The sequence below is a fragment of the Chiroxiphia lanceolata genome, chromosome 8 (genome assembly GCF_009829145.1).
Source record: "Chiroxiphia lanceolata isolate bChiLan1 chromosome 8, bChiLan1.pri, whole genome shotgun sequence".
Lineage (NCBI taxonomy): Eukaryota > Metazoa > Chordata > Aves > Passeriformes > Pipridae > Chiroxiphia > Chiroxiphia lanceolata.
In genome coordinates this window covers 31,311,589-31,336,588 of record NC_045644.1, presented here as the reverse complement: position 1 = coordinate 31,336,588, position 25,000 = coordinate 31,311,589, and the positions used below count along the sequence as shown (strand labels likewise).

Sequence of the window (25,000 nt, the reverse complement as noted above, 5' to 3'; positions counted from 1 at the left end):
TTTAATCTAAGACTCCAAGGCAGAAACCTCTTTGGTTCAGATATTCGTTTGTTATCCTAGAATCAGTTTCTAAGCATGCAATTTTGATTTACATACTTAGATGTTCAAACACAGTTTGAGCTTAAGAGAGCAGAAATTAGATTGCTCGTGATCATAATATTTTACATTTTAATAAAATACAACATAAATTATGTTAAAATATAAACCTAATTTATGCTATATTAGAAACAAAATTCATTAACTGAGCATGCTCTGACATGGTATGTGCAAAGAGGCGTGAATAATACTTTCTAGTCCTGAATTTGGCAGGGCTCCAGTAATGAAGCTAAGCAGAGCCCACGGGGAATATTCATCTTCAGATCCCATTACAAACTGAGTTTAAACATGTTACAGCTGCTAAAACTGGAAACTGCTCCCTCTATGCAAACTTAGCAAAATAATACGTAGTTGCCAAATACCTGCTTCCCACTGTAATATTACAGTTAATGTTTATATAATAAAAAGCATAACTAAGCAGAAGAAGAAAAAAATAATCTTGTTCATACTTGAGGCTGTTACATTTCATTCGCAAAGCGCAAATATTGGTGAAAACACCAAATTGCTCCCCGTGCTGCACAAAGCACTTTGGACTTCACTCGAGGCAAGGCTGGGTTTCACATAGGGCAGCATCCAGGCTGCTTTGCCATGTGTTAAATATTTAAAATCGCTTTTAATAAAAACACATTTTATTACAATAATTGTTAGCACTGCGAGGGGAGTGTTTGACTTTGTTTTGTTTCCATGGGAACATGTCGCCCATTAAAACTCTACATATTCCATCCAGGAAGGTTTAAGATGCTGTCCGGTGCCCCATGGGACACGGAGATGCTCCCAACCCATGGAGTGGGCCTTTCCCTGAAAGGTGCCAAGTGATTAGCCCCGTGGCTCCGGCCAGGACGGGAGCAAGGCCTGGGCCGACATGATTAATCACTGCTCGCGTGCTCTCCGTCGAGCCTTGTAGGGTAACACGGGACACAAACTCCTCCTCCTCCTGCTTCTGCACCTCACCAGAACTCATTAGCTTGGGCGCTAATTAGTTACCGTGGCTGAAATTTCCTTTTCTGATCTTAAGGGTTCATGTGGGAGTACAAGGTTTTCATTTTAGTTATTTTTCACTGAGCTCAGCAGTTGGCAGGCCGACAGCAGTAAAAATACATTTCACATCGCCGGTCAGCGGCCTGGAGCCAGCGGCAGGAAATCTGGAATTAAATGTTTCGTGTATCGGGGAGGCGACATGACTAAGGTAAAACTGAGTCAAAACACAAGGATGGTTTGTTCTAGGATTTTCTCCTCCCTGCCTGAAAGGAGGGCCGGCGGGCTGCCGGTCCCTGTGGTGGAGGTGGCTTTTGGGGGTGGCTGGCGAGGAGCCGGGCAGGAACAAGGGCTGCGAGACCCCGGGGAGTAGCACCGAGCCCAGCAACGCCAGCAATTGCCGCTTCACGTAGAGATTTCCGTTGGTTGTAATTTTCACTGAATGTTTTTTCAGTTATCCTGTCATGGTACAACACAATCACCCACAGGATATGATCTTATCATTTGATTATTAGAAGTTTTTATAGCGCAGGAGTAATAAAGCTAATACAGCTCTTGGAACATGTAAGCAGCCGGCTCACATGCCATGAGAGCAGCCGGTTTAGCCAATTTAAGGTCAATATTGCCCAACCCCGGAAGAATGCGATCTGCTGTTAGCCAAATAGTTTAGCAGAATGTGACATGTCTGAAACCAGCGCGAGATTTTTTTTTTTTTTTTGGTCAAATATTTGCAGTGCAGGTAAGATTTAATCAATCTTTGCGCAAGGAGAGGTAAAGACAATGTCCAAAAAAACTGGATCGAGGTACTTTGAATGGATCGTACGTTGGAAACAACAACCGTGTTTTCCGTTGCTTTGAACTGTGGCTGTATTTCACGACAGGGGGGGAAGTATCAAAGTATTTATAAAAAAGGAAAAGAGGGGGAATATTTTGTGGTCCAAAGAATATTTACTTGTAAAGCCTAAGAGAAGACCAAAAAAAAGGGTCTTTATCATGATCAAGATTCCTATATTAAGATTAATAAAATGTATTATTTATAAGTCAATTAACATAAATAGAATATGTAAGCACTAGTGTAATAAAAAAATCTTTCCACAGGCAGCAGATTTTTAGCAGCATGAGGTTTTTTTTTTCCTGGAATAATACAAGAATAACATTTTCCAGCCAAGAGCAGAAACAGTAGGGGAGTCTTTGCTATCACAGGGCTTCTTATTAAATTCAGTCACTGTGAAAAGCCAGTCTTTTTCTTTTTTTTTTTTTTTTAAATAAAGACAACTTAAAATCAATACAAGTTAGATTAACAAATCAGTACTATACTAATCCTGATTTATTACAATCGGTAATATTAAGTTTAATCACGTATAAACTGCTACTCAAAAAAAGATTTTCTTTTAGTAAGTCCTGAATTAAATAATGGTGCAGTGTACTGAGTTTTTAGATCTGCATCATTTGATATTATGAAAAATTCAATGTACTTCTCTGCAGCAGATGTCAGAGGTCAGCAAATCTATTACAGTAATGTAAGTAATCTGGCTTTCTGCCAACTTTTTTTAAAAAACACTGAAGCAGATAATTTTATATTTACAAATTCTAAAATCCTCCAGAGACTGACTCTCTTCCCCAATGAAAAGCAGAAACTTCACATTAGAGAAATGCATTTCACAGTATATCAAACATGTCTTCATCATTAGCATTTCATAAAAGGAAAAAAAAAAGCCCTTAATCTTTATTAGTCAACATTTTTTTTTCCCAGCTACAGAACTAACAATACAAGATCTCATCTGAGCCAATAACCACTACATGTATTGATTATGCAGAATGAATGACTTTTTTGGCCCGACTTTGCTTCACAGGACACATGAGAGCACATCTATTTATAGGCATGATAAAAAAAGTAGTTACAATAATGCAAAGGATCTGACCAGCCCAGAAAGAGGAAGGAAATTAAATGTTAAGGCTGCCAGTTTCCTCTTTAATTCTCCCTACTGTGTATGGATATGACGGGGCTCTGGGGCCAGGGAGGAACCATATGCCCAGGACACACAGGGTGAAGGAGGGAAGGAGGCAGCTCAGCACAACCCCTACAATATTTTTTTATATCTCTGTTTCAGTATTTATTTTTGTTTTGTTTTTGGCAGAATAAAATATTCCAGCATGTCTCCCATCGACATCATTGTACTTTCTCAAGGGTTTCAAGTCCAACACAAAATAGTATGCAATGGAGCCTCTCAGCCACAAGAATAATCTTGGAAGGACTTAAAATACCGAAGCCCATTCCTTGGGAGATGTTGTCCCATTCGCATGCTTGGCCAGGTTAAGGAGGCTAATTGCAACTGGAATGGAAAAAGATTTAAATTTGCTCCACCAAATGAATCCAGCAACTAGTTAACCCATGGAACTCACTGCCAATGGATATCTTGGGGCCAAGGGATTAGTGAGATTATGCAAGGATTAGATGCTAATGTAAATCATGAGAACATTAAGCTGTTAGAGCTTCAAAACGCTGAAAAGGGACAGGCAATAGGACTCTTTACAGGTAGGAATTTGGGAAAGGCTTTTCTCCTGAGCACCTTAGGCCACAGTGGCTCCAACTCCCTCCTCTGGAGTTGGGGGACAAGACAGCTGGTTTGCCTGGCTCCAGAGGGTAACCATGTGGTTCAAGAGGTCCCCACAGCAGCCGGGCAGAGCTGCCTACAGCCCCTGCAGCCAGAGGGTCCAAGCACAGGGCTGGGAGGAGTGGTCACCGAGCCAGAGCAGCTTGGGGCAGCTCTGGCAACAGCCTCTATGGGGCAAAGGGGCCCCCATCAGTAACCCCGGTGAGAGAAACCGGAGTCTTGTCCCCTAGAAACTGAGGGGCAAAACTGAGTGGCAAAAATTCAGCTGTTTTAAGGGACCAGCAGGAACGCCTGAGCTCTGATCCCAAGAGAAGTCTTGTCTTTTTTACTGTGATGCTTTTCAAAAGGATAAATCTCGGAGCACTGGTGTCAGTGTAGGCAAGAGAAACAAGGCACCTTCAACAGCAATCAGCTGGTGGGGATAGCCAGGAGCAGGAGGCAGCTCTCCTGGACACCACTGACACATTCCCAGTAAAGAAGGGAAACTTTAAGGTCTCAGTCTGTTTTCCAAAATGGAAATATAAAATACATTGAGGAAATGAAGCAGAGTGTTCCTTAAGTCTGATTTCCCTGGATTGCATTGTACAATGGAGGGGTTACGAAAGCAAGCCTCACGTGCTTTTGTGCAGAACACAATAGCAATGGTTTGATTTGCATTTGTCTGAAGTACAAAACTGGCACGTATTTTATCAGCAAAGACAAAATATGTTTGAGCTCAATTTTCTTTCCAAAGAACTTTTCTTCCTTAAAGAAATGGCTCTTTCATCCTTTCATCAACAACTTTCCTCACAGCCCACTGGGAGTGCTGGTGGGTAATGAGAGTGGCTCACTGCTGAAAGGTGGGAACTGCGCTGCTGTAAGAGAATTCAAAGACACTTTGTTTTAAGTAAACTGGAAATTAGTGACATTACAAACACAGCTGTTGATTTAGCTGCACAGCCAGGCTAGGGAAGCTCAGGCACTTCCGATCCTAGGGCTCAGCAGGGGGAGATGAACAATCCCAGTCTTTTGCCTTTGGTGCAGATTTACTGCATGTGAAAGACTCTAAGGAAAGGTGATGGGCACAGAGCAGCTTCCCCAGGTCACTCTACCAAAACTGCTACAAGCCTCTGTTTGTCCAGTCACCATTTCTGCATCTAAAGACATGCATTTTGTTTAGTAGGTTCATAGAGTCCCTGCAATGCTTGGTCCCTATGCTCAGGACAAGCTTACAGATGCCATTTTGCACTGCTTGTGGGGTGCAGGTCTCCTGGAGAGACCCTAAAATCCTGTTGACTCTCCCTTGGGAGCTCTGAGTCACATCTCCATTGCTCAAAGCTAAACAAACCAGGGCAACCCAGTTTCACTTCATCACTGGTGCTGCTCCTGCAAAGGAGAATGGCACGTTTCCCACTGCGCAGCACCCTCCTGGGGCAACTCAGCTCCCAGCAAGGAAAAGGGGATTGTCCACTTGTGTCAAGCCGGTCCCTACTCCTGGATGTCAAGTGAGGTTACCAGGTGTGACAAACTCCAAGCACTCAGCTTGGTGACTGGGTGTGCTGGGACCCCAAAAGCAGTGGGTGGCACATGGTATGCCACTATTCTGCAAGGACAAACTCCTGGGTGGAAGGCAGGATGTAGCTGGGAAAACAACTCCCCGCCAGGAGAGAGATCATCTGTTTCCAGGCACTAAAAGGCAGCGCCCTACTGTCCAGAACTTTGCACCCAAGGACTCCCGCTGACTCCAGTGCTGGCCAGTAAGTCTCTGAGGCTGAAACCCCAGAAATTTTGAAAAATATGTGTGTTCTCAGATGTTTTGAACAGACAGCTAAGGATCTATTTTAATGGTAAACAATTATGTTCCTCTGTCATCTGATACTTTCTAAATTTTGGAGAGGGGGGAAGCTTTCTGAATTTTCAATAGTTCCTTTGTTAAAGCATCTGTTACTCACATAATTGAAAAGATGTTTGTTCAGTGGTATGCTTGAGAGTACAGTTATTTAATCTTAATGATAAAGCCCTGAGGGCAGAAAATCATAAGTAGAAACCTCTTGTTATTTATCAAAAAGAAAAAACCCTCCAAACTAAAAACCCAGGAAAAAAAAAAAGAGAGAACTGAGACACCTCATCTATCTTCAGGCTTAAATTCGTGCTTGATGGAAAACTATTGAGACAATTTGCAATTTGTGAAGTTTTCTGGGAGTCTGGGACTAGCTGAATTGTGAGGGGGGCAGGGAAGTGGGGTGAAGACAAAAATAAAACAACCAGAAAAAACTATTGCTTGGCATGTCTTTTTTGGGTCAAACAAAGAGCTAGTTGTAGTTTATAGCACGACATAACATTTGATTAATTTTTGCCTAAGGATGTTTTCACACTTAACAGTGTAAATCAAAACCTTCTATTAATTACAACATGTATTAAAAGATAACCATAAGCAATTTCATGTAGATGCCATACTAGCCTCCTGCTTTTTTTTCTCTCTAAAAATTGGCTGCTATTTCTTACAAAACTCCACTGAAATTCTTACACGTTACCAATGTTATCTAAACGCTTTAACAAAACCAAACAGCATTTGCATGGAACACAGGGCTCTCTTGCATATTGAATTACTGCACAATATCCTTAGGGTAGACAGACTTTACAGCTGTTAAAGGGAAACCATGTAAAGGACTTATTTTGACCTACCTTGTGTTTCTGATAATATATAATATTTATGTGAGCGATTTAGAAAGAAAAATGGCAGATTGGGCTCTGAATTGCACAAGACACTATATCTCCTGGGGTTTAGTCCCCTGTTAAGGGACAGATGTGCAGGGTGCTCTGCAAGTACCCAGGGGCCACACTCACAGCCAGAATAAAACCCTGCACAAGTCAGTGTCCAAAACACGGGCACGGCCACCCTGCCCCACTGTGAAGAACCACAACCCATCTCACCTATCTGCTCCTCCTCAAGTTCCCAGTGGTTGCGGCTCCACAGAAAGCTCTCCCACACAGCTGCCTGAATTTGGCGAGAGCACAAGGCCTAATAAATTCCTCTCCAGCTGGGTTTGACCAGGACACAGTGATTTTACAAGTGCGACTCATGAGGGCCAGGATATGAGACACTGCTGAAGAGCAGGACACGGCCTGTGGGAGTCTCTGGGTCCATCCCTGCTGGAGATCCCGAGGGAGCCCAGCTTCCTGCAGCACCCAAAGAGGTCAGGAGGCTACTGGTCCAGCTGCCTGCCTCGACACCTTCCAACACAGGCATGTCTGTCTACCAAAGAGGGTGAGGAGCGTCACTGTATGCCATTGCACACCACAGTTCCCCAGCCCATGCGTGTCTGTGCAAAGCTCGTGCACAGGGCTTGCTCTGGAGGAAACCAAGATGAATCACAGCCAGACTTGGAGACAGAAAAAAGCCCCAACAGATAATTGCTAGGATTTTTGTTTTGTTCAATTCGTTTTATTGGGTACTTTATATACCTTGCAAAATAGCAGGTTGGGTGTTTTTTTTTTTTTGGGGGGTGGTGGTGGTGTAATATTTATGAAAAATCCCTAACGACAACATCATCAGCACTGCAGAAACACAGCCTATTGCTCATGCCAGCAAATTAAAGCTGCTGATCATGTGTTTTGTGTAAAAGCGAAAAGAAACCTCAAACCCTGCATGTGAAAACCACATCTGCTTTATTAGGGGAAGATGGCACGGAGAAGAGTGTTTCACAGAAAAGTAGCCGTTTCTGAGGGTTTCTCGATAAGAGAGAGAGATGTAGGGTACTGACAAGGGCTGTAAGAGTTTCACAGGAACGGTGCAGGCTGAATCAGCTCATACCAACCACACACACCTCTGGCTTTCTGTGACCGTGCAAGGTAAGTGCATCAAAGGAGCACAAAGGAAGAAAGTAACGACCAAAACAACAACAACAAAACCAACACATAAGCTCTGTACGGTCCAAGTCGTGCACAGAGCACAGCCCCACGATGGGAAAACATTAATGCTTTTTATATTGGTAATCATCTGTAACATGAGCAATTAAGTGCAGTACTAATGGACTATAGCCAAGAGCCTGGTACTAATATTAAAAACTGACAGAGATGAATAGGTTTGGAAGGAAAACTAGGCTGACAAAGACATTTTTATGAAGTGCTTGGGCCTATTTGGAATAACCCAATCAGAGGCAGGTCCAGACCAGCCATGCCTACAGTGACAATAATGCATTCACTGGCATTATGCGATGCCTGCTATGCTTTAAATAAAAACACCCATTGCTTCTACTCAGAAACCTGCATTTTCATTATTATACTCATTAATAAAACAAAAGTTGTCTAACTAATATACAAATAACACTTACTGAAACACTGGCAGCCTTGCCTTGTTTTAAAATGAAACCAGTTACTGGAAACACAAACCATATTATATGATAAATGAATTGGCTGAAAATGCACACAAAAACCTTTCTTTCCCTTTAACCAGGGAAACAAAGCAAACACTGCCCCAACTGAAGCACTCTGCCTGCTTACAGCACACCAGCAGCTATCACCACAAGTTCTGCTCCAAACAGGGGGATGCAGAGCAATACATTCCCCACAGCCTTTAAGTCTGGCTTTGTTTCAGCTTTTAGCATCCTTGCTACCATGAGTCTGCAGCAACATGGTGGCTTTGTTAGAGGTTATAAACACCTTCAGACAAAACTAGTATCTCTTCATGGGATTTGCTAGACAGAGAGACAATTTGCCCCTCCAGTTGTTGTGGTTTGTGTTTGGTTTTTTTGTTTGGTTGGTTGGTTGTTGTTGCCGTTTGGTTTTTCTCTCTCTTTTTGCCCTTTGAAGTCGTGTGTAGAATTCCACCTTTCAAAGGGAAACCTGGAGAGGCCAGGAAGGTGGGATGCAGTGCTTGAATTGGGACATACATGCCATTCCACTCCTCAGTATCCTAAGGATGTCACTGAAAGTGGCTGCCACCTAAACAGCCTTGGTATGCTAAAGCCAGTGCAAACAGGAGTTCCTCTGCCACCTTGGAAAAGAGCTGGCTAACACAACATGGACACCCTTGAGATGTGGTTGTAGAGATGAATGGCAAGGCTAAGTCAAACAGCACCAGGGTCAGTGAAGTCAGGGAACGGCCTATTCTGCCTCCAGTAAGCAAGAAAAGGCCAGTGGGATTCAAAAAGGAAAAATCATGAGGTTTATTCAGCATTTACTTTCCAGCTTAATTCAATTTCCAGTTAGCTTTACAGCTCACAATCAAGTTTGAAAATGTATGTGTGTCCTGAATCATGAGCAAGTGTTCCTGCACTGCAGTTCTAGTTTTAGATTAAATGTCATCTGAGCACTTTGGCTATAAATGAGCATTACATTTACAGGTGCTGTAGTTAGAATTACCAGCTGAAACAAACCATGACAATTTCATTTACTTTTCTCCAAGTCTGAGGCTTAATACAACTTTCCTGTGGTGGAAAAAAAGCATCTAACAGTAGAAAATTAAAGACTGGATGAGTCACTGAGGGTTTTGTATACGTGTTTTGGTTTTTCAGACCAAATTTGGTAAAGCACATTTTAGGTAAGCTCAAGGTTAACCTAAAAATCCCGCAAGACTTTTTCTCCAAATGCCATCTTCTGACAGCCTCCCAGAGTCCCAGAAAATAGGTGCTGCCTCATATCAGACATAATCCAGAACTACACGATAGGCTGCCATCCAAGAACTCAGATTTGAGCTCTCTGGTTTACCAAGACCAACCTAACCATAAACTAAAAGACTCTTTCCTCAGACTGGCTGGAGGCAAGTGGAACTGCTTTTGGATAGCCTGGAAAGGGTTTTCAATCTTGAAGGCATCGTGAGTCTGCTCAGGTTTTCTAGTGAGCATAGTGGGGTTTGTGGCACTTTGCAGCACACCTCGAGTAACTGCTGAGTCAGTCACAAAGACGAGTCTCTATGCATGGAAGGGGAGTGCAATTCAGGGCGTTTGCACGTAAAAAACACTAGCATGAAACACTGTCAGGAAAGCAGAAGAGAGAGACAGGGGTTCATGAAGTATTTGGAATGGCTCATTTATTTTTCCACAACTACAAGACACGCGTGCTCTTGGTGACTCCAGGATTTAAACACAGAGCTCAGCAACGCTTGCTCCCTCTGCAACCTAAGCCGGCAGAGACCTAATGCTTATGTGTGCCTGGGTCTCCTCCATCAAATAACATCCTCCAAAGCACATCTGGCGAGGGAAGAGCCAGACTGCCAGTTGGAAACTCATCAGCTGGCTTGGGTGCAAGAGGAAGCCCTGAGACTCTCGGGGCTGTAATGATGGAGGGGAAGAGCTGAATACCCACTATCTGATGCGTCAATAAAACAATCTATAACATTTGTCTGCAGCGCGAGGGCAGGGAAAAGCCCCTCCTGACGCACAGCAACTCACTCAGCTTGCTCTGCTTCTTGGCTCAATCTCCAGAAAGCTTCTAACTTTTATAGTGGCATTCATTACATGCAACTCCTTTGGGCCCTTCTGTTGGAGGTGTCTCCTGTAAATGGGCATGATCAATTCCCCCTCCCTCCATGAGGATGGCAGTACGTCCCTTGGAGAGGCCAACATGGAAGGCACTAAAATAAGGAGCAAAACTGCCCACTGAGCACAGCTCAGCCATGCTGTTTTCTGCATAGGCAAGTACAGTCTCTTCCTGACCCCAGCAAAGTAACTTGTTTATGTCCAGGAACAAGAGACTGGACTTTCCTTATCTGCGCCTGAAATTGCTGAGCTTTTATTTGCATTTGCTTGTCTAAGGAAAAAAATCAAAAACAGAAGAAAGAAAAAGAAAGAATAAAGATAAAAGAAAAAAGAGAAAGAGAGAAAGAGAGAAAGAAAGAAAGAGAGAAAGAAAGAAAGAAAGAGAGAAAGAGAGAAAGAAAGAAAGAGAGAAAGAGAGAGAGAAAGAGAGAAAGAAAGAAAGAGAAAAAGAAAACAAAGAAAGAAAGAAAGAGAGAAAAAGAAGGAAAGAGAGAAAAAGAAAGAAAGAAAGAGAAAGGAAGGAAGGAGAGGGAGGGAGGGAGGGAGGGAGGGAGGGAGGGAGGGAGGGAGGGAGGGAGGGAGGGAGGGAGGGAGGAAGGAAGGAAGGAAGGAAGGAAGGAAGGAAGGAAGGAAGGAAGGAAGGAAGGAAGGAAGGAAGGAGAGTTGTTTCTAAAAACCACACCAAACCAAACCAACATTCCAGCTCCAGTATTTTATTCAATGCATGCTGGCTTCACAAGCCCTGGAAGTTATTATCTACATGGGAAGAATAAGAAATCAACAGTTCTGACCAGCTACAATGGCTAAAGAGAAAGAGTGTTTGGCAGCAGCTTGCAGGCAGGGAGGAGGGAAGGAATGCAATGAAGAAGAGGAATGCAACGCTCAGCATGACCTCCAATATTAACAGCACCCTGCATTGTGGGCCACCCCATTATTTTGATCACAACCACAATTTGCTTAATTGGTATTCCTAAAAAACGACAGAAGACAAGTGTTTGCATCAATTAGCTGTCATTTCTTATTTTTTCTTGAATATGTTTTGCTCATTTTTTCAGCTTCTTTAACTGGAAAGCTGTTGCAAAAATTAAGATATATACCAAAGAAGAATCAGATGCTTGTTTTATTTATTTAGTCACTGGAGACAGACACACTGGTTTAAATTACAATGGATTATCTGACTAAACTGTTGGGGGAATATTTACTATATCTTAAAGAAGCCTCTCTCTTTTTCTCTAATTCTTTATAAAATGCTTTGAAGGCTTTCCAAATTAATTTTTTCATTATTAAACAAGCATTTCAGATTTGTTATCTTACCTTTCATAATGTCTGCGAGTACATGTAGCAGCACTTGTGCTTCCAGGGTTACCACCTAATTCATCATAAATATGTTTCCATTGTCGACGGGCTGTTATCTGTAAAAATGGCAATGGAAAATTTAATCTTGCATCTTTATAGATTCTACAGTGTTTGAGTTCAGAACAACAAATGCATGTATGACACTTTCAGAACAGCATGTACTACAAGCACTATAAAAGCCCCTACAGAATATACAGAGTGCACAGAGCTTTGGGTGGCTTTTTTTTTCTGTAAGTTAGCACTATATCTATTTTCTTTCTAAAATGGAGTGATCTGACTGATTCATTATCAAGTCACAAGCAATACGGACTCACAAAAGAGAATTTCAATCAATACGAGGTCATTAACCATCAGAAGTTATGCAGACAAATCCCAGAGCGAATTATGAAAATGAAGCTCAAACCATACTCAGCACAAATAACGATTACATAGTTTTTTTTAACTGAATTAGAGAAAATAAATCTGCTGCAAAACCCAAATCCACCACAGAATTCCGAAAATCCACAAAAGCATAGTCCGTAACTCTGTATGTTACAAGCTCTTTATTTATATCCATTTATGTCAGTAAAATATATAGATCAAATACTAATGAAATCTTAACATACTCCAATGTTAATATTTGAGCTATGTACTTTACTGGACCGTGCTGATGAAAATAAACATCTCGTAACATACTGAGTTGCATACCATGGTTCTGTTTTTTTGTACAGAAATTAGGATTATACAGAATAACAGATGGAAGACCTGGCAAAAGGATTGTTTCTGAATACCACTTCATTATTTTATATATTCCCCTATATTTAAAACAGGAAGAAAAACAGGAATAGGATAAGCACAACAGATCACCCTCTTTTGCCTGCAGCTCATAAAGAAGGCCAGTGGAAAACTGTAGGGGCAATTTGGGGAGAATTTTGTCATTTTCTGTGGAATGCTGTGGATTTAACATATTCAGCCCTGGAGGCTTCTTCGGAGTTACCCACAGAGCAGTCAATGGTGTTTACTGAGGAGCTAAAGGCAGCAATCAGAAGAAAACAAATATTACAACTTGCAATCCGAGGCCTGTAATTTTAATCTAAACAAGAGGAGATAGCTACCATCATCAGATAGTACAGGGTAAGAGGTGTTTCTTTTTTTGCTCAATACAAACGGAAAATCCTTCCTTTGCAGAAATTATTCTCCAGAGCCAAAAGCATGGCTGGAGACTTATCATGTTACAATTTCTTCAAATTTACTGTCTGCAGAGTTCTCCAGAAAACAGCAGCACTGCCAAGTCACTATCAGCATCTGAGCACAGTTTGCATCTACAGATACTAGAAAAAAAAAGTATTTTATCTTAAACCTTATTTAAAGCTACATGAACTGACTTCATTCACTAATTTTATTTTCTGTCTTTTGTAGCAAACCCAGACACCACAGGCACAAGGATTCAAGCAATTCAGGGATAAAATCTGCACAAATAAATTATTTAAATACAAATCAATCAGTCATCTGAAGATAAGGTTCATGCTAAGTCTATTTGGTTGAAGTTCCTATGCTGTCTCCTCCCCAGGCTACCCACACTTCTACTTATTATTACTACTAAAGGGTTTGAAGAACTGGAGTCCTAATGAGCCATAAAGAACATCACATCCTGAGAATATGAATGGATGCTCTTTATGCAACCCAAGAGGTCAAGTGAGAGTTGGACCAAGTACCCTGCTGTGGAGGAATGCCTGGATGGAAAGCTACCTCTGGTTCTGCCTCCCACATTCCACCAGTCCCCTCAGGACAGGCAGAGGACAGAGGCACAGCCAGACAGCCACCTAGACTGCCTTCTTGTAGCTCCCAAAAAATCAGAGATCCCCTGAGGATTGCTGTAAGTGGCTTTATACCAAATCAAGTCTCTGGCAGGCTCACAGACGAGGGGAACAAAGGTGCACAAAGCCAATCTGGGATCTGTGCTCTGGCCCTGGCTGGCTTGCAAGGCTGTGGGCCAGGACCTGATGCCTTGGCTAAGAACAGTGATTGCTGTGCAGGAGCTTTAAATGAAAGCCAAGGATTAGTTAGCAAGAGGACTACTGCAAGTCCCCTTTTTAAACATCCCAATGTGACTAAGAAGCATGGTCTCCATTTTCAAAAGGAAAATGTTAACTTTAGAGCCTTGGTCTCATTTACCATGAGCTGACTCAAGAGGCGATACTCACACTGGAACACCGGTAAACATAACCAACTTTAAGGGGAAACGGGAATCTCTTTGAAATTCCATGATCATTTTTGGTGCCTCTTTCCTCTATGCTGCTTAGAATAACAGTATTTTCACAAACATTTGCCCAGCTTTATCCAATTCTACCTTTCCAATGGACTAGAACTGCTTGGAAATTAACAGAGCTGTGCCCTCCTACATACAGAGCTAAGTTTAAATTTGACATTTCCTGAAACAATTGTTATTCTAACAAAGCCTGGGGTTGAATTTTCTCCTGCTCTGGAAAGTTTATTTTTTTATGCTTAATAAACTTCAAGGGACTAAAGGAACTGATTAATTACACCCTTAATCTGAACAAAATGCTGCACTGAGGAAACTTCACTGCTGTCATACAGAGCAGCTCTGCTCAAGCTGGATGCTCATGCTGACCACATCCAAATGGAGGACTGTTTTCCTTTCTCATACCAGTTCCTCCCAGACACCTCAGTGACCAAGAACTTCCTGAGGAGGGTAATGCTCTGCAGTGCTTTGGTTACAGTTCTGGTTCCTACCAAAATTCTCTGCCTTTGCTGTATTAGTTTTCCAATTTGTTCTTCCCTACTCCTAACCAGTATATACATCCCTCCCAGTGCCTGCCATGTTTCTAGAAGTGCAGGATGCTCCAAGCTGACCTATTAATCAAGGCAATTGCACAGGCCAGTGCAATTGCCATCTCTGACAGCTTCCCATTCCAATGCTGGCTTTAGTTTTAAAGCAGTCTGCCTTGCGGAGCCCTCCCACAATTTGCTCCAACCTACGGTTTCACAATCCTAGAGCTGGGCCCAGTGGAAGTCAGCATCTTTGAAAACTCCTGTGACATCTTTCCCAACCAGCAAAAACTGGAGGCTTAAGGTCTTCAGCACTGCTCCCAGTTCCCAGCTCCCTTCCTCCTGAAAGGATTCTTGCTTTTCCCACTGCAAACATAATAAGGAATTTTCAGGTCATGGTACGTGATCTTCACAGCTCTCTTCGAAACAGAGCTCTGGGTATTAGCTCTGTATGAAACAAACCCAGGTAGTTTTGCATTCCACTGATATATCAGTTTCTTTGGGCCTGCCCAGACACAGGACTGTTGTGTGTGTCAATCATTAATTTTTAAAAACTAAAGCACTTTATTGTTGCTTCCAGGAGGCAGCAGCTAAATGGGATCCCACTGACCTTTGGCAAAATCTAAGCTGCAACACACTAAAGGTTAAGCTCCACCTAATTTTCTTTCTACCCTTTATCTTTCTAAGACATCTCCAGGTAGAGTCCATTCAGCAGCACAGCCTTCTGCAAACATGCCAAGGCACTTCTTTTATGTTGGCTCAAAAGAAAAAATGCTACTTCATGACTTGCCAAGGACAACTCTTCAGGTAAGTCCTGGAAGTTTCCCATCTATGAATATCTGCACCTTTCACTCACTTCACTTAGGGTGACAGAATTCCAGGCAATGGCTGTTAAATGCCACTGCAGCTGAGCCCCTTTGAACGTTTTGTATTCCACCCAGTGATCTGGGGACATTTTAAACCATTCCTACTGTGAAGATCTGCTACAGAGACAGCTTTCCAATGCACTCTCCTATTATTAGTAACAAAGATGCTCGTTTCGCATATCTTTGTTTAAGAGAAACATGATTCCACCTACTCCAAAGGGACAGCTTCATCTGTTAAGGACTTAAACTAATTTGTACAGGTTGCTATTTTTATTAAGCCTGTATTATGTCCAACAAGAAGTACAAGGGAGTGTGGTATTACACAGTTAAAGATGACAACTAACTAAGAATTAGTAATCAAAAGGGTGAGAAATTACTCTTATGAGTACTCTGACTGGAGAACCCTTTATGGCACACAATCATGACTTGACACTATTAGATATCCTGCATGTATATCCGATATGCAAAGGTAATGCTCTCTGTCAAGTCTCACTGGATCCATTCCAGCCCCTGACACAGGACAATAAAGGAAAGTCAGACAGATGGCTAAGAAAGTTGTTCTCCACATCTCAAATCCAGTCCCTGGCTGTTCTCAGTCACTTTTAGACCCTTATCGAAACAGGACTGGACTCAAAGGTCTCACACTGTTCTATGAATCTGTGCAGAAGCTGGAAAACACTGCACATCACTTCTGCCTGTTTCTCAAAAATGTTTTTTAAACCCCACTGAAACATCTATATATGGACAAGGTGGACAGGGCAATGGATAAAACTTAAAATGGGCAGACTATCATTGTTCTGTCAAACACAAGGATGTAAAGTTTGCAACTGCTTCAACTGGGAAGGTTTCTACTCTTACTAGTAAAAAACTAGTCATCTGACGACTCTAAGTTTCTGTATGTCATTTTAACCAATGTTTTATCTGTTTCCTGTTCACAAAATGACTGTCACATGCCAAAGTCAAATATCTACTTCTAAATATTCTTTTCTTTACAATACTTCTAAGAGAAAAGACCTATTTCTATCTCAGTGCACAAACCAGAAACCTGTGACATTTTAAAACAAGTTAAAGATGGTGAAGCCCTTATAACGGACAAAGGGTTTGTTCAAGCCAGATGGAAGGGTCCATAGAGATAAATGTGCATTAATCAGGGCAGGTTTCAGAAAGCCTTTGCTCTGCACATGACTTCTCCTCACTGACAGATAGTAGTACTGTGTGTGAGCAGTGGATTCTGGTCATTACTGAATTACAGCACTCACTTGAAATTTCTGCATCTAAGCAGACCTGCCTAAGATGCTAGAACTGATACTGAGGTACATGTCACCCCAACCATTGTGAAAAATGAAACACGAATCAAACACAAAAGCCTCTCAGCAGTGCTCACCATGATAAAATATATACAAATTAATGCAGCTTGGCAAACTCAGTGAATATCAGCTGGCCGTAAAATAATAAAAAAAGGGTGTGCACACGTCAAAGTATTGCAACAGCTATCAATCTAATAGGAAATTCAAAGCAAAGGCAGATCCATATTGAGGATGAGACTGTTAACAGATGAGAATGAGGTCAAGAAACCTCATGCTCCATTCACAACTTAAAATTGCATCACAGCAGTCCTCCCAACTTCAGCTCACCTGCCGAGAGCACAGATGCCACTCATATCATAAAACAGGATCGGGCCCATCCTTTCAGCCAGTCACTCTCCAAACAAGGCTGGGCTCACAGGTATGTCAGAGGGCATGAGCTATGCTTGCCTTGCCTTTACTGACCAGCAAGCAATTGCTTAGTTTACTCTCTATGAAAAATAAGCACCACTGGTACATTTTCATCAAAGGTGACAAATGTCCCTAAACAACAGAGAATATCTGTCTCTGAGAAAAGGACAGGAGGTCTGAGACAAGGATAGACTGAAGCTACTCTAGATGATATCACACATTTCTGCTTTCGTTGGCAGACCCGGCTCTCTGGCCCTGGCCTTGTGTTCACAAACTCTCCATTCTATTCCTGCTCTTCCCCAGGCACAGGGGTTCACCTGCTCCCGCATCCCTAAATTCATCCCTCTCCTACTGGCACTAAAACTCAGGTCTCTCCAGGAAGCCACCATTTTGGCATCTCTGCTTCTATACTTCATCCCTTCATGCAGACTCGAAACATTGCTGTGAAAAATCGCTCATCTCCCTGGACGAGCACCCCGGTCACACCACTTGCCTTTCAATCTCCCTCCTGGCCTTCCCTAGTGCTCTGCATCAAATTCAAGATTTTAGCCCTCATTTTCCTTGCACTTTACAACTCATGGCAATTCTGCTAATTGCTGTAACGATCTATCTATGGCAGCTATTCATTCATACATACCCATGAGCACGCCTACACACACCCCTGTACATCAGCATGGTATGTGCTGATTAATGAAAGATAGAAGAAGAACAATAAAAGCCAAATCAAGCATATATTTTTTTTAAGAATGTGATATTTCATGTTTCAAAAAATTCCAGGCACACCCATGCTAACCGGCCCAGGCTGCTGATGTACAGAACAACGTGCTTTATTGTATGGAAGGAAAACAGTGAGTTTTGCATTTTGGTTTTAACGACTTTCAGTTTCTTGATAGTGCATTTCTTCTTGTCATTTCTCTACAGCATAGATACGTCCCAGATTACTTTGTAAACAAAGCAAAAATAATTTCTTTCATCCAACTGCGGCAGGAACTGAACAACTTAATCTGATCATTGTGTGCAAAGAAAATATTTCCAATGACGACATCTTCCTATGTCAATTGTTTTTTTATTACAGATGTCATCTCGATGTGCCACATTAATGCAGCTCTTTCTTCTCATTTCAAGATTTTAATCTAAGTTTGTTGCTCTAATATTTTATTGGTTCAAAATACATACTGTAAAATCCGTGGCCATCAAATTTTCCTGTGAGCTAAAAATAAACTGCTCTTGTCAGATATGGTTAACTGATAAAAAGTGTCAGAGACTTTTCTGAATTTCTTTGATAACTTCCTGTTTATGTGGTACTGACCCTAGTCTAATAAAGATCTTTTACACTTGGAATAAGAGGAGATTCTGTAGCGTACTCTTCCTAAATGGACAATGCTGATTACTTTTGAAAGCCTTTAATACATTTCCCATATTAGACATGAACAGATGTCAGGGATGTTGCCAAGTGAAATCTCTTTTATGCAATCTTGGCTTGTTGTACAATAATAGCCCTTTCTCAACATGGGAAAAAATTACAGACCTAACTAATTTCCTTGACAGGGAAGAGTTACATATGTTTTCCACTTGTAGTTTTTACGACAAGTTTACAATTTTGCCAAACCTGGAACTAATTGGGACTGTTTCCAAAAATGGTCCAGTAAACCCACAATGTGTACAGCTAGCCTAAAATGCAGCAAATGATTGTTTCCTTTTACATTTTTTTTTCTAACAGGGAAAAGTTAGATTGCACAATTATTTCATTTAAGTTACTTAAACACTTACTGTTTCATATCCTCCCAGTTTTTGAGCAGCTTGAAACATAGTCCAAAGGTTAACTGTTAGAGGGACAATAAGTATTTAGATAAGCATTGCATTAGCCAACATATTTCAAAGAAATGTAAATTAAACAGTTAAAAAAAATAGAGGAAAAAAAAGCTTACAGCCCCTGAGAAAGCTCCCGTGAAATATTTTCCAAAGAGGTATTTACATAATCTGAAGAGTAAATATTAGCCCATACTATATATATTTTTAATTACATATAAGAGAACACACTTATAGATTCCTTAACAGGACTGGAAAAATACACTAAGACAAAGGTAATGGGCTCATTTGACTTTGCTGATAAGAGGCACAGTATAATGACTGTAGCATGTTTCCACAACCTTGCTAATAAAAACTACTCATTGGGAAGAATGTCGCTTTTAATTATTTGTTTAATACTGATTTCATTAGCAAGCAAGCATGAGCCACACACTGGCTCACAGAGAAAGCCTATCGATTAGACAACAATATCCAATATTTACTGCGGCTCCAGATAATGGTCTCCATAATCAATGAACAATAAGCTGTGTTCTAACGGGTCCCGTGTGAATGAACCCAGATGGAGCACAAATGAGCATTACCATAACAATTATGCTGTGGCTTGTTGTGCCTTGCCCATGGCTGTGGGGTTGTAGGCACGGAGGCAACTCAGTTCAAAAGATGTGTTGGGAGACAGTTGTTTCTTCCTGCAGAACTCCCCCCCCACGTGCTTTTCATCCTGGCCATGGGGCCACTGCTTGCTGCTGGTGTCTCACTTTTATTTTATTTTTTTTAATTTTATTTTAATTGTTACAAGAAAAATTGATGTCAGCCCTATGAAAGGTGTATGCATTGAAACACTGATTCCCCATGGACATGCCGCAAATACTCCAGGTGAGCAATAATGCTGTGGACCACGGAGGATGGGATCTCTTTCTCCATGGAGGGATGCTCTGTTGCAGAGTACACACTGCCTCTTTCCACTAAGCTATTTATATTGGCAATGTTTGCACAAGTCTTGCTGGACAAATACAGAGCCCCATCCTGCAAACATTTCTGCTCTTCTCAGTATACTTACTCTTGGTATTTAAGTATTTGCTGGATCAGGCCCCTAATTTATAATGAATGTCAGGCAAGTCTCAGTGTATTTCAGCTAAATGTTAGCAGAGGGTCCTAACCCTGGTGGGGAATTTCAGAAATAATACTTTAGCTTGTCTTTCAAGTCCACCCTGTCTCCATTCTTGAGAGAGTGCAGAATAAAATGGGGAGGGGGGGGGGAAAGAAATAATTTCTTCAACACAAAATGTTCTGAAAGCCTCATTGAACCTTGTTGTACTCTTTCAAAGCTATCGAGAGCTTTGCTTAGGCCTTGATTTAATCTGAATCAATGCATAATGCAACGAAGCTGTTCATAGTACATTAATTTTACTTCCATTTCAAGCAGTCAGTTTTCAGACAAACACTGTAATCATTTGGAGTTATATAAGTTTATAATGGCTGCTGGAGGCCTGTTGCAATCAGTGCCAATTGCTATTAGGTATGTAAATTGTTATGTAAAACATACAGGTTTGACATTCTTCATCAAAATAACACATGGTTTTAATCTGGAGATAAATTAGAGTAAATAATATTTCAATCCATGGTGTTTTCCCTTTAAGGAAATAAAGTACCATTCAATCTATAGATAAGGAGGAAAAATACCCCCATTTACAGCTTTTGTTGGAAACTGTGAAAGATCTACATTGTGCCGCAATATTTATGCAAAATTGGGTTACAACTGTATCTTCTCCACCTACAATTGTTTTACAGATTGTGGCACTACAAACTGTACATGTCAAAGCAATTCTAAACACTGCATTCTGTATTAAACAGATACAGTCTGGTTTTATATTCTCCAAAGTCAGTAATTTATTAACTATAAACACATTCTGGGGCTTAAGAATATGATCCCTTTTGTGCCTTTCTTGACCACCTTTAAATATCTTCCTTTAATATTTGTCCTTTCATAAAGAACATCTGGGCACAATAAAGATACGTCATATTATTAACTCAGAAGAAAGGCATTACAGACGCTGCAGATTTACAAAACAGAAAACTAGAGAGTTTTCAACATGCCTATTTCTAGTCATAATCAGCAGATTTAAACCTATAAATATCTGGCAGCAACTATCCCAGAAGGAAGAGATGCAAATCTAGGCATAAGACAGTGAAATGCCTGGACTGGAAAACGTGTAGATATAAATATGGCCCCCCCCATCCATAAGGCTTTAAAATAGGCGTCGTGTGCAAATGCTTTCTCCAGAGAAGCCAAACCATTCTAAAATGTCAACAAGAAAGTGAGAAAAAGGATACTTACTCTGCTTAAAACCTAAATAGGGTATTCGTTCAATTGGTGTTTTCCTTTCTTTCATATATTTATAAAGAGCCACAAGGAAAGCCTGCTCATCAGCTCTGCATTCTTCACCTACGGCAATCTTTGATTTATCCTCACTTGAGCCTTTCTTACAGTTGCTGTTGTTGTTACTCTTGGGTTTGGGCAGAGCTGACTTAGCCTCACATTTTACCTGGGAAAAGAAAAGATGTCATATCAGATCTGGGTAACCTTTAATTTTCACTTAAGGAATAAATACCCTCTCCTAGCAGAATGAATTGTTGAAAAAATGAAGGCCAAACCACGTGACTGTCTTTGAGGGAAAACAAAGGAAGCTATTTATAGAGTTAAATGTCTTGTTCTGAATCTTAGTCACAACATTTTTAAATAGCCACATCTTTAAATCATTATAACTCATTGGTAATGCTCTCCAGATCTGCATTTTTATGACTATACATTGCTATGTCACAGACAGTTTCCATCTCTCACATACACTTGCCATTAGCAAGTCTAATAATAACCTTCGTTCCAGGATTGACACCGAGTATTGTCAACTCCCATAGACAACCCTTGGAACTGAGGGTGCTCAGCCCCTTCCAGGAATGCTCAGCAGCCAGCTCTGAAACGACACATTTTTCTCTCCTTTGGCCCACCAAAACAGATGCAAACCTTGGCAAGCCTTACCCAGGCAGAGCTCTCAGCATACGAGTGGAGGTTCTGCTGTAGCATGGACTCAAGTCATGTGGATTTGGGCATCGTCTTAAACTTGAGTACAGCCCTAAGTCGTTAGGAGAAGGAAGAGGCTGGTAGCTGGAGCCTGTCCTGGTAGACACTGGGAGCCCCAAAGCACACGAGTCCCAGAGCTTCAGGTTTCCCACTGGCCTGCCCAGCAGATGTGTGCCAGTCAGGAAATTAACAAATTGGAACCACTTTACCTCTTATCAGTATTCAAGTATGGAGAAAAATATCCAGTGAGACCGGTTTAATCCTGCAGTCCCTCCTGAAGATAATCCTCACTGAATCAAGCAAATTATAAATCAAGCATTCACTTGATGTGTGTATGCAAAAAAAATAAAAAGAGCAATCTTGCAAACTGATGTGTAAAAGCTCTACGTGATCAAGACATTGGGACTATGCAATCAATACATTTCCAGCAAAATACTGGATGTCCTCTAATACAAGATAGTGGATTTGCACTGCCCCTTCAAGGCTTTTGAGGACTGTCAGGGGCCTTCTAGCAGTTCCATACCCCATCCAAGACACATCCTTTGTGCTCCCAGAGGGAGCAGGGAGACTGTAAGAGCCAGTATTTCGTATTTTAGGAGGACAGCTGAGGACAGGAGGGTATCTTGCTGCACAGGAAAACAGGAGCTCTCGCTCAAGCAACCAATGGACTCTCCTTCAGAACTGTCAGTTCTAAATCAGGTGCTTCCTAGGCACTTTTGACATTTTGGAAACAACTGCTGTGTAAAGCATTACATATGTGCTTGTAAACAAACAACAAACATATCATTGGAAAGACCATGATACACTCATTTCATCTTAATAAAGCTACCCTGCATTTCAGGCTCAGGGAAAGCAACATCTTTATACTCCACTAGGCATTAACTTTGCAGAAAGCTCTGACTTGAGGTTATCCGCCTCCATAGTTTTCCACAGATGGGGGACAAAGCAGTGGTAGCTCCTAACCAGACAGGACAAGTGGTCACAGTCTTCCATGGTAGTTGATGCTGCTGAAAAACCTCGATGTTGGTCACTGCAGGGTACAGGCTCACTCCTCCCAGGCAATGTAGCAGAGACTGGGAAATGGACTTCTTATGGGATTTTTCCTGATCACTTGCTGCTGCAATATGTCCACTGTACTGCTTGATATTCTCCAGCAGCATGGTTCAAAAAGATACTGTCTTCCTACGGCACAAGACACTGTGCTTTGCCTTTTAGCAATAGATATGCTTGTTGATTAAACTTCTGTAAAGATCCTGGGTTTCATCCAAAACTCAATGGAGCTAACGGGATTTTTATCCTTTTAAATGAACTTTGGATTTCCTTATCCACTGTTCAGGTCAGAGTTGTAATCCCTTGACTTTTTTACTTTGGCTCCTCACAAAAATTATTTAACAGCTTCCTCTTATAAAGTTTAGATTACATTGTCTTAAGTTTCAATGCTTCTCCAAAGACTGGTTAGCACTCCCAATATGAACTCATGACTTCAACAACTTTAGGATTTTCAACTTGAGCTGCAAATTTGGAACAAATTCGCTGGACCTGGGAACATTTATTCAGTTTTGTTACCTGCTTGCTTGGATTTTCTTCTTCAAACTGGACAACTCAGAACTGCAAAGACAACCTGTTTGCAAAGACAACCTGGGCACGAACACTAACTGAAATCCAAGCTCACTGCTGTGCAAGTAAACTAATGGCAAGAGATGAAGGGAAACAAATTAAATAATATAAGAAAGCCACCAGTAGTGAGAAAAACCTGTGGTACATACAAACTCCCTCTCTCCTGTCTACAGACAAGCAAGGTCAAAGCACCTGTGGAAGTCAGAGGTGCCAAAATGCAATGGATGGACTCCAAGCAGTGTCAGGTTCAATGAAGCTTTGATAAAGGCTGCAATGCTTCATCCACTCAGTGTTTGAGGCCCAGCGCTGCATCTCTGGGGGTACCCAGAGATGGGCGCTGGAACATCTGACCACCTCCTGCCATGTGTTCCATCAGAGGCAGATCATCCATGACTAAATGACCAGTGAACACTCAAGGGTACACCCGTGTGTTTGTCTTCTCCTGCCAGAGGTCACACACAACACAGACCACTACAGACCTGCATTTTACAGTTTCAATCAGATAATGGCTGAGGCGCTCAGAATAAATCTCCACATCTGAGAGCATTCCAGGCCACCTGTGGCCACAGCAAAAGCATATCCTGGCGTCTTTTAAACTAATTTCCTAGATCTTGCTGTACAAATGAAGTGAGAGATTTACTTCAGCATTTGCACTACAAGACGAAATGAGTAGATTCATTTGGGGACAACTTCCATGTTTAACAAGTTAATCCTTCCAATTCTTCAAAATGGTCAGATTGGCCAGTTTTAAAAAGCCTTAGAATGCATTTCTGCACACTTTGAATGGGAACACTCTTCGGGAGGATGAAGCAGGCACAATGAGGGTCATGTTGGAGTCTGCAAGTCCCAAAAGCCTGTCCAGCACTGATGACACGTGAAGGAGTGAAGTACGAAAGCCTCCAAAGTCCTGGGAGTGTTTTGTGAGAAGAGTTTGATATATCCTTCTCCAGGAGAGTTGATCCTGCCTTAGTAGACGGCCTTGTATTCTCTTCCCAGTTTAGGAGGGCAATCCCCTGGGATCTTCCCCCGGAGGTACTGAAATGGATGCAGTGACCAACAAGAAGTGACACATGAAAGACCCACTTTCCCTGGCAGTACCTGCAGGTCCATGACCACATTGACTGTCCCGCTATCACTCTATTTTTAACAAGCCACCTACAGTGGAACTAACTCAGAGCTGCTCCTACCCAACCAGACGTTTTTCCATGTCAGGTAACTGTTAAATCCTACAAAACAATCTGCTGATGGTTCAGGGCAAATACGCCTAATGAGAACTATGTTGTAAGGATGTACAAAGTTTTCTAGTCACTGGCAGCTGAGAACGTGAAATTCAGCAAGTCATTACAACCGTGCAGCTTGAATTGGTCTTGACAGGCTTAAATCCACAGAATTCAGAATGCCACTTCTTCTGTTTCCTGACTTAAACCATAGAGCCACTGCAACTCCATCAGAGACGTTGCCCTGCCACCAGGAAGTGAGGCTGCTGTCAGACACTGAGGGACACGATCTGAGAATGCAAGCAGCACAACTTCTGCTCAAAAGGGATTTCAGCTGGAACAGGAGTATGGCCAGGACCATGGCCAAAACGCTTCGGCGTCTGACACAAGTGGATTTGTCCCTTTTACACCAGCAGTGTCCAACCCTGCTC

The 25,000-nt window shown here is 41.7% G+C and overlaps 1 protein-coding gene and 1 long non-coding RNA gene across 4 annotated transcripts in view; one reads left to right on the top strand and one right to left on the bottom strand.

Annotated features, from left to right (window-relative positions):
- Positions 1-25,000, bottom strand: part of ARID5B (AT-rich interaction domain 5B) — a 114,787-nt gene that overhangs the window by 8,074 nt on the left and 81,713 nt on the right. For all 3 annotated transcript variants that reach the window (XM_032695024.1, XM_032695023.1, XM_032695025.1), the window contains 3 exons: positions 20,995-21,202; positions 18,621-18,673; positions 11,459-11,556 (listed from right to left, as the gene is read on the bottom strand). In XM_032695024.1, the coding sequence (XP_032550915.1) occupies positions 11,459-11,556; positions 18,621-18,673; positions 20,995-21,202 (359 nt within the window). The remainder of the gene's footprint in view (positions 1-11,458; positions 11,557-18,620; positions 18,674-20,994; positions 21,203-25,000) is intronic.
- On the top strand, positions 1,178-17,996 carry LOC116790242. Its single transcript, XR_004358294.1, has 3 exons — positions 1,178-1,282; positions 14,957-15,076; positions 17,772-17,996. It is a non-coding gene; the product is annotated as an uncharacterized LOC116790242 (long non-coding RNA).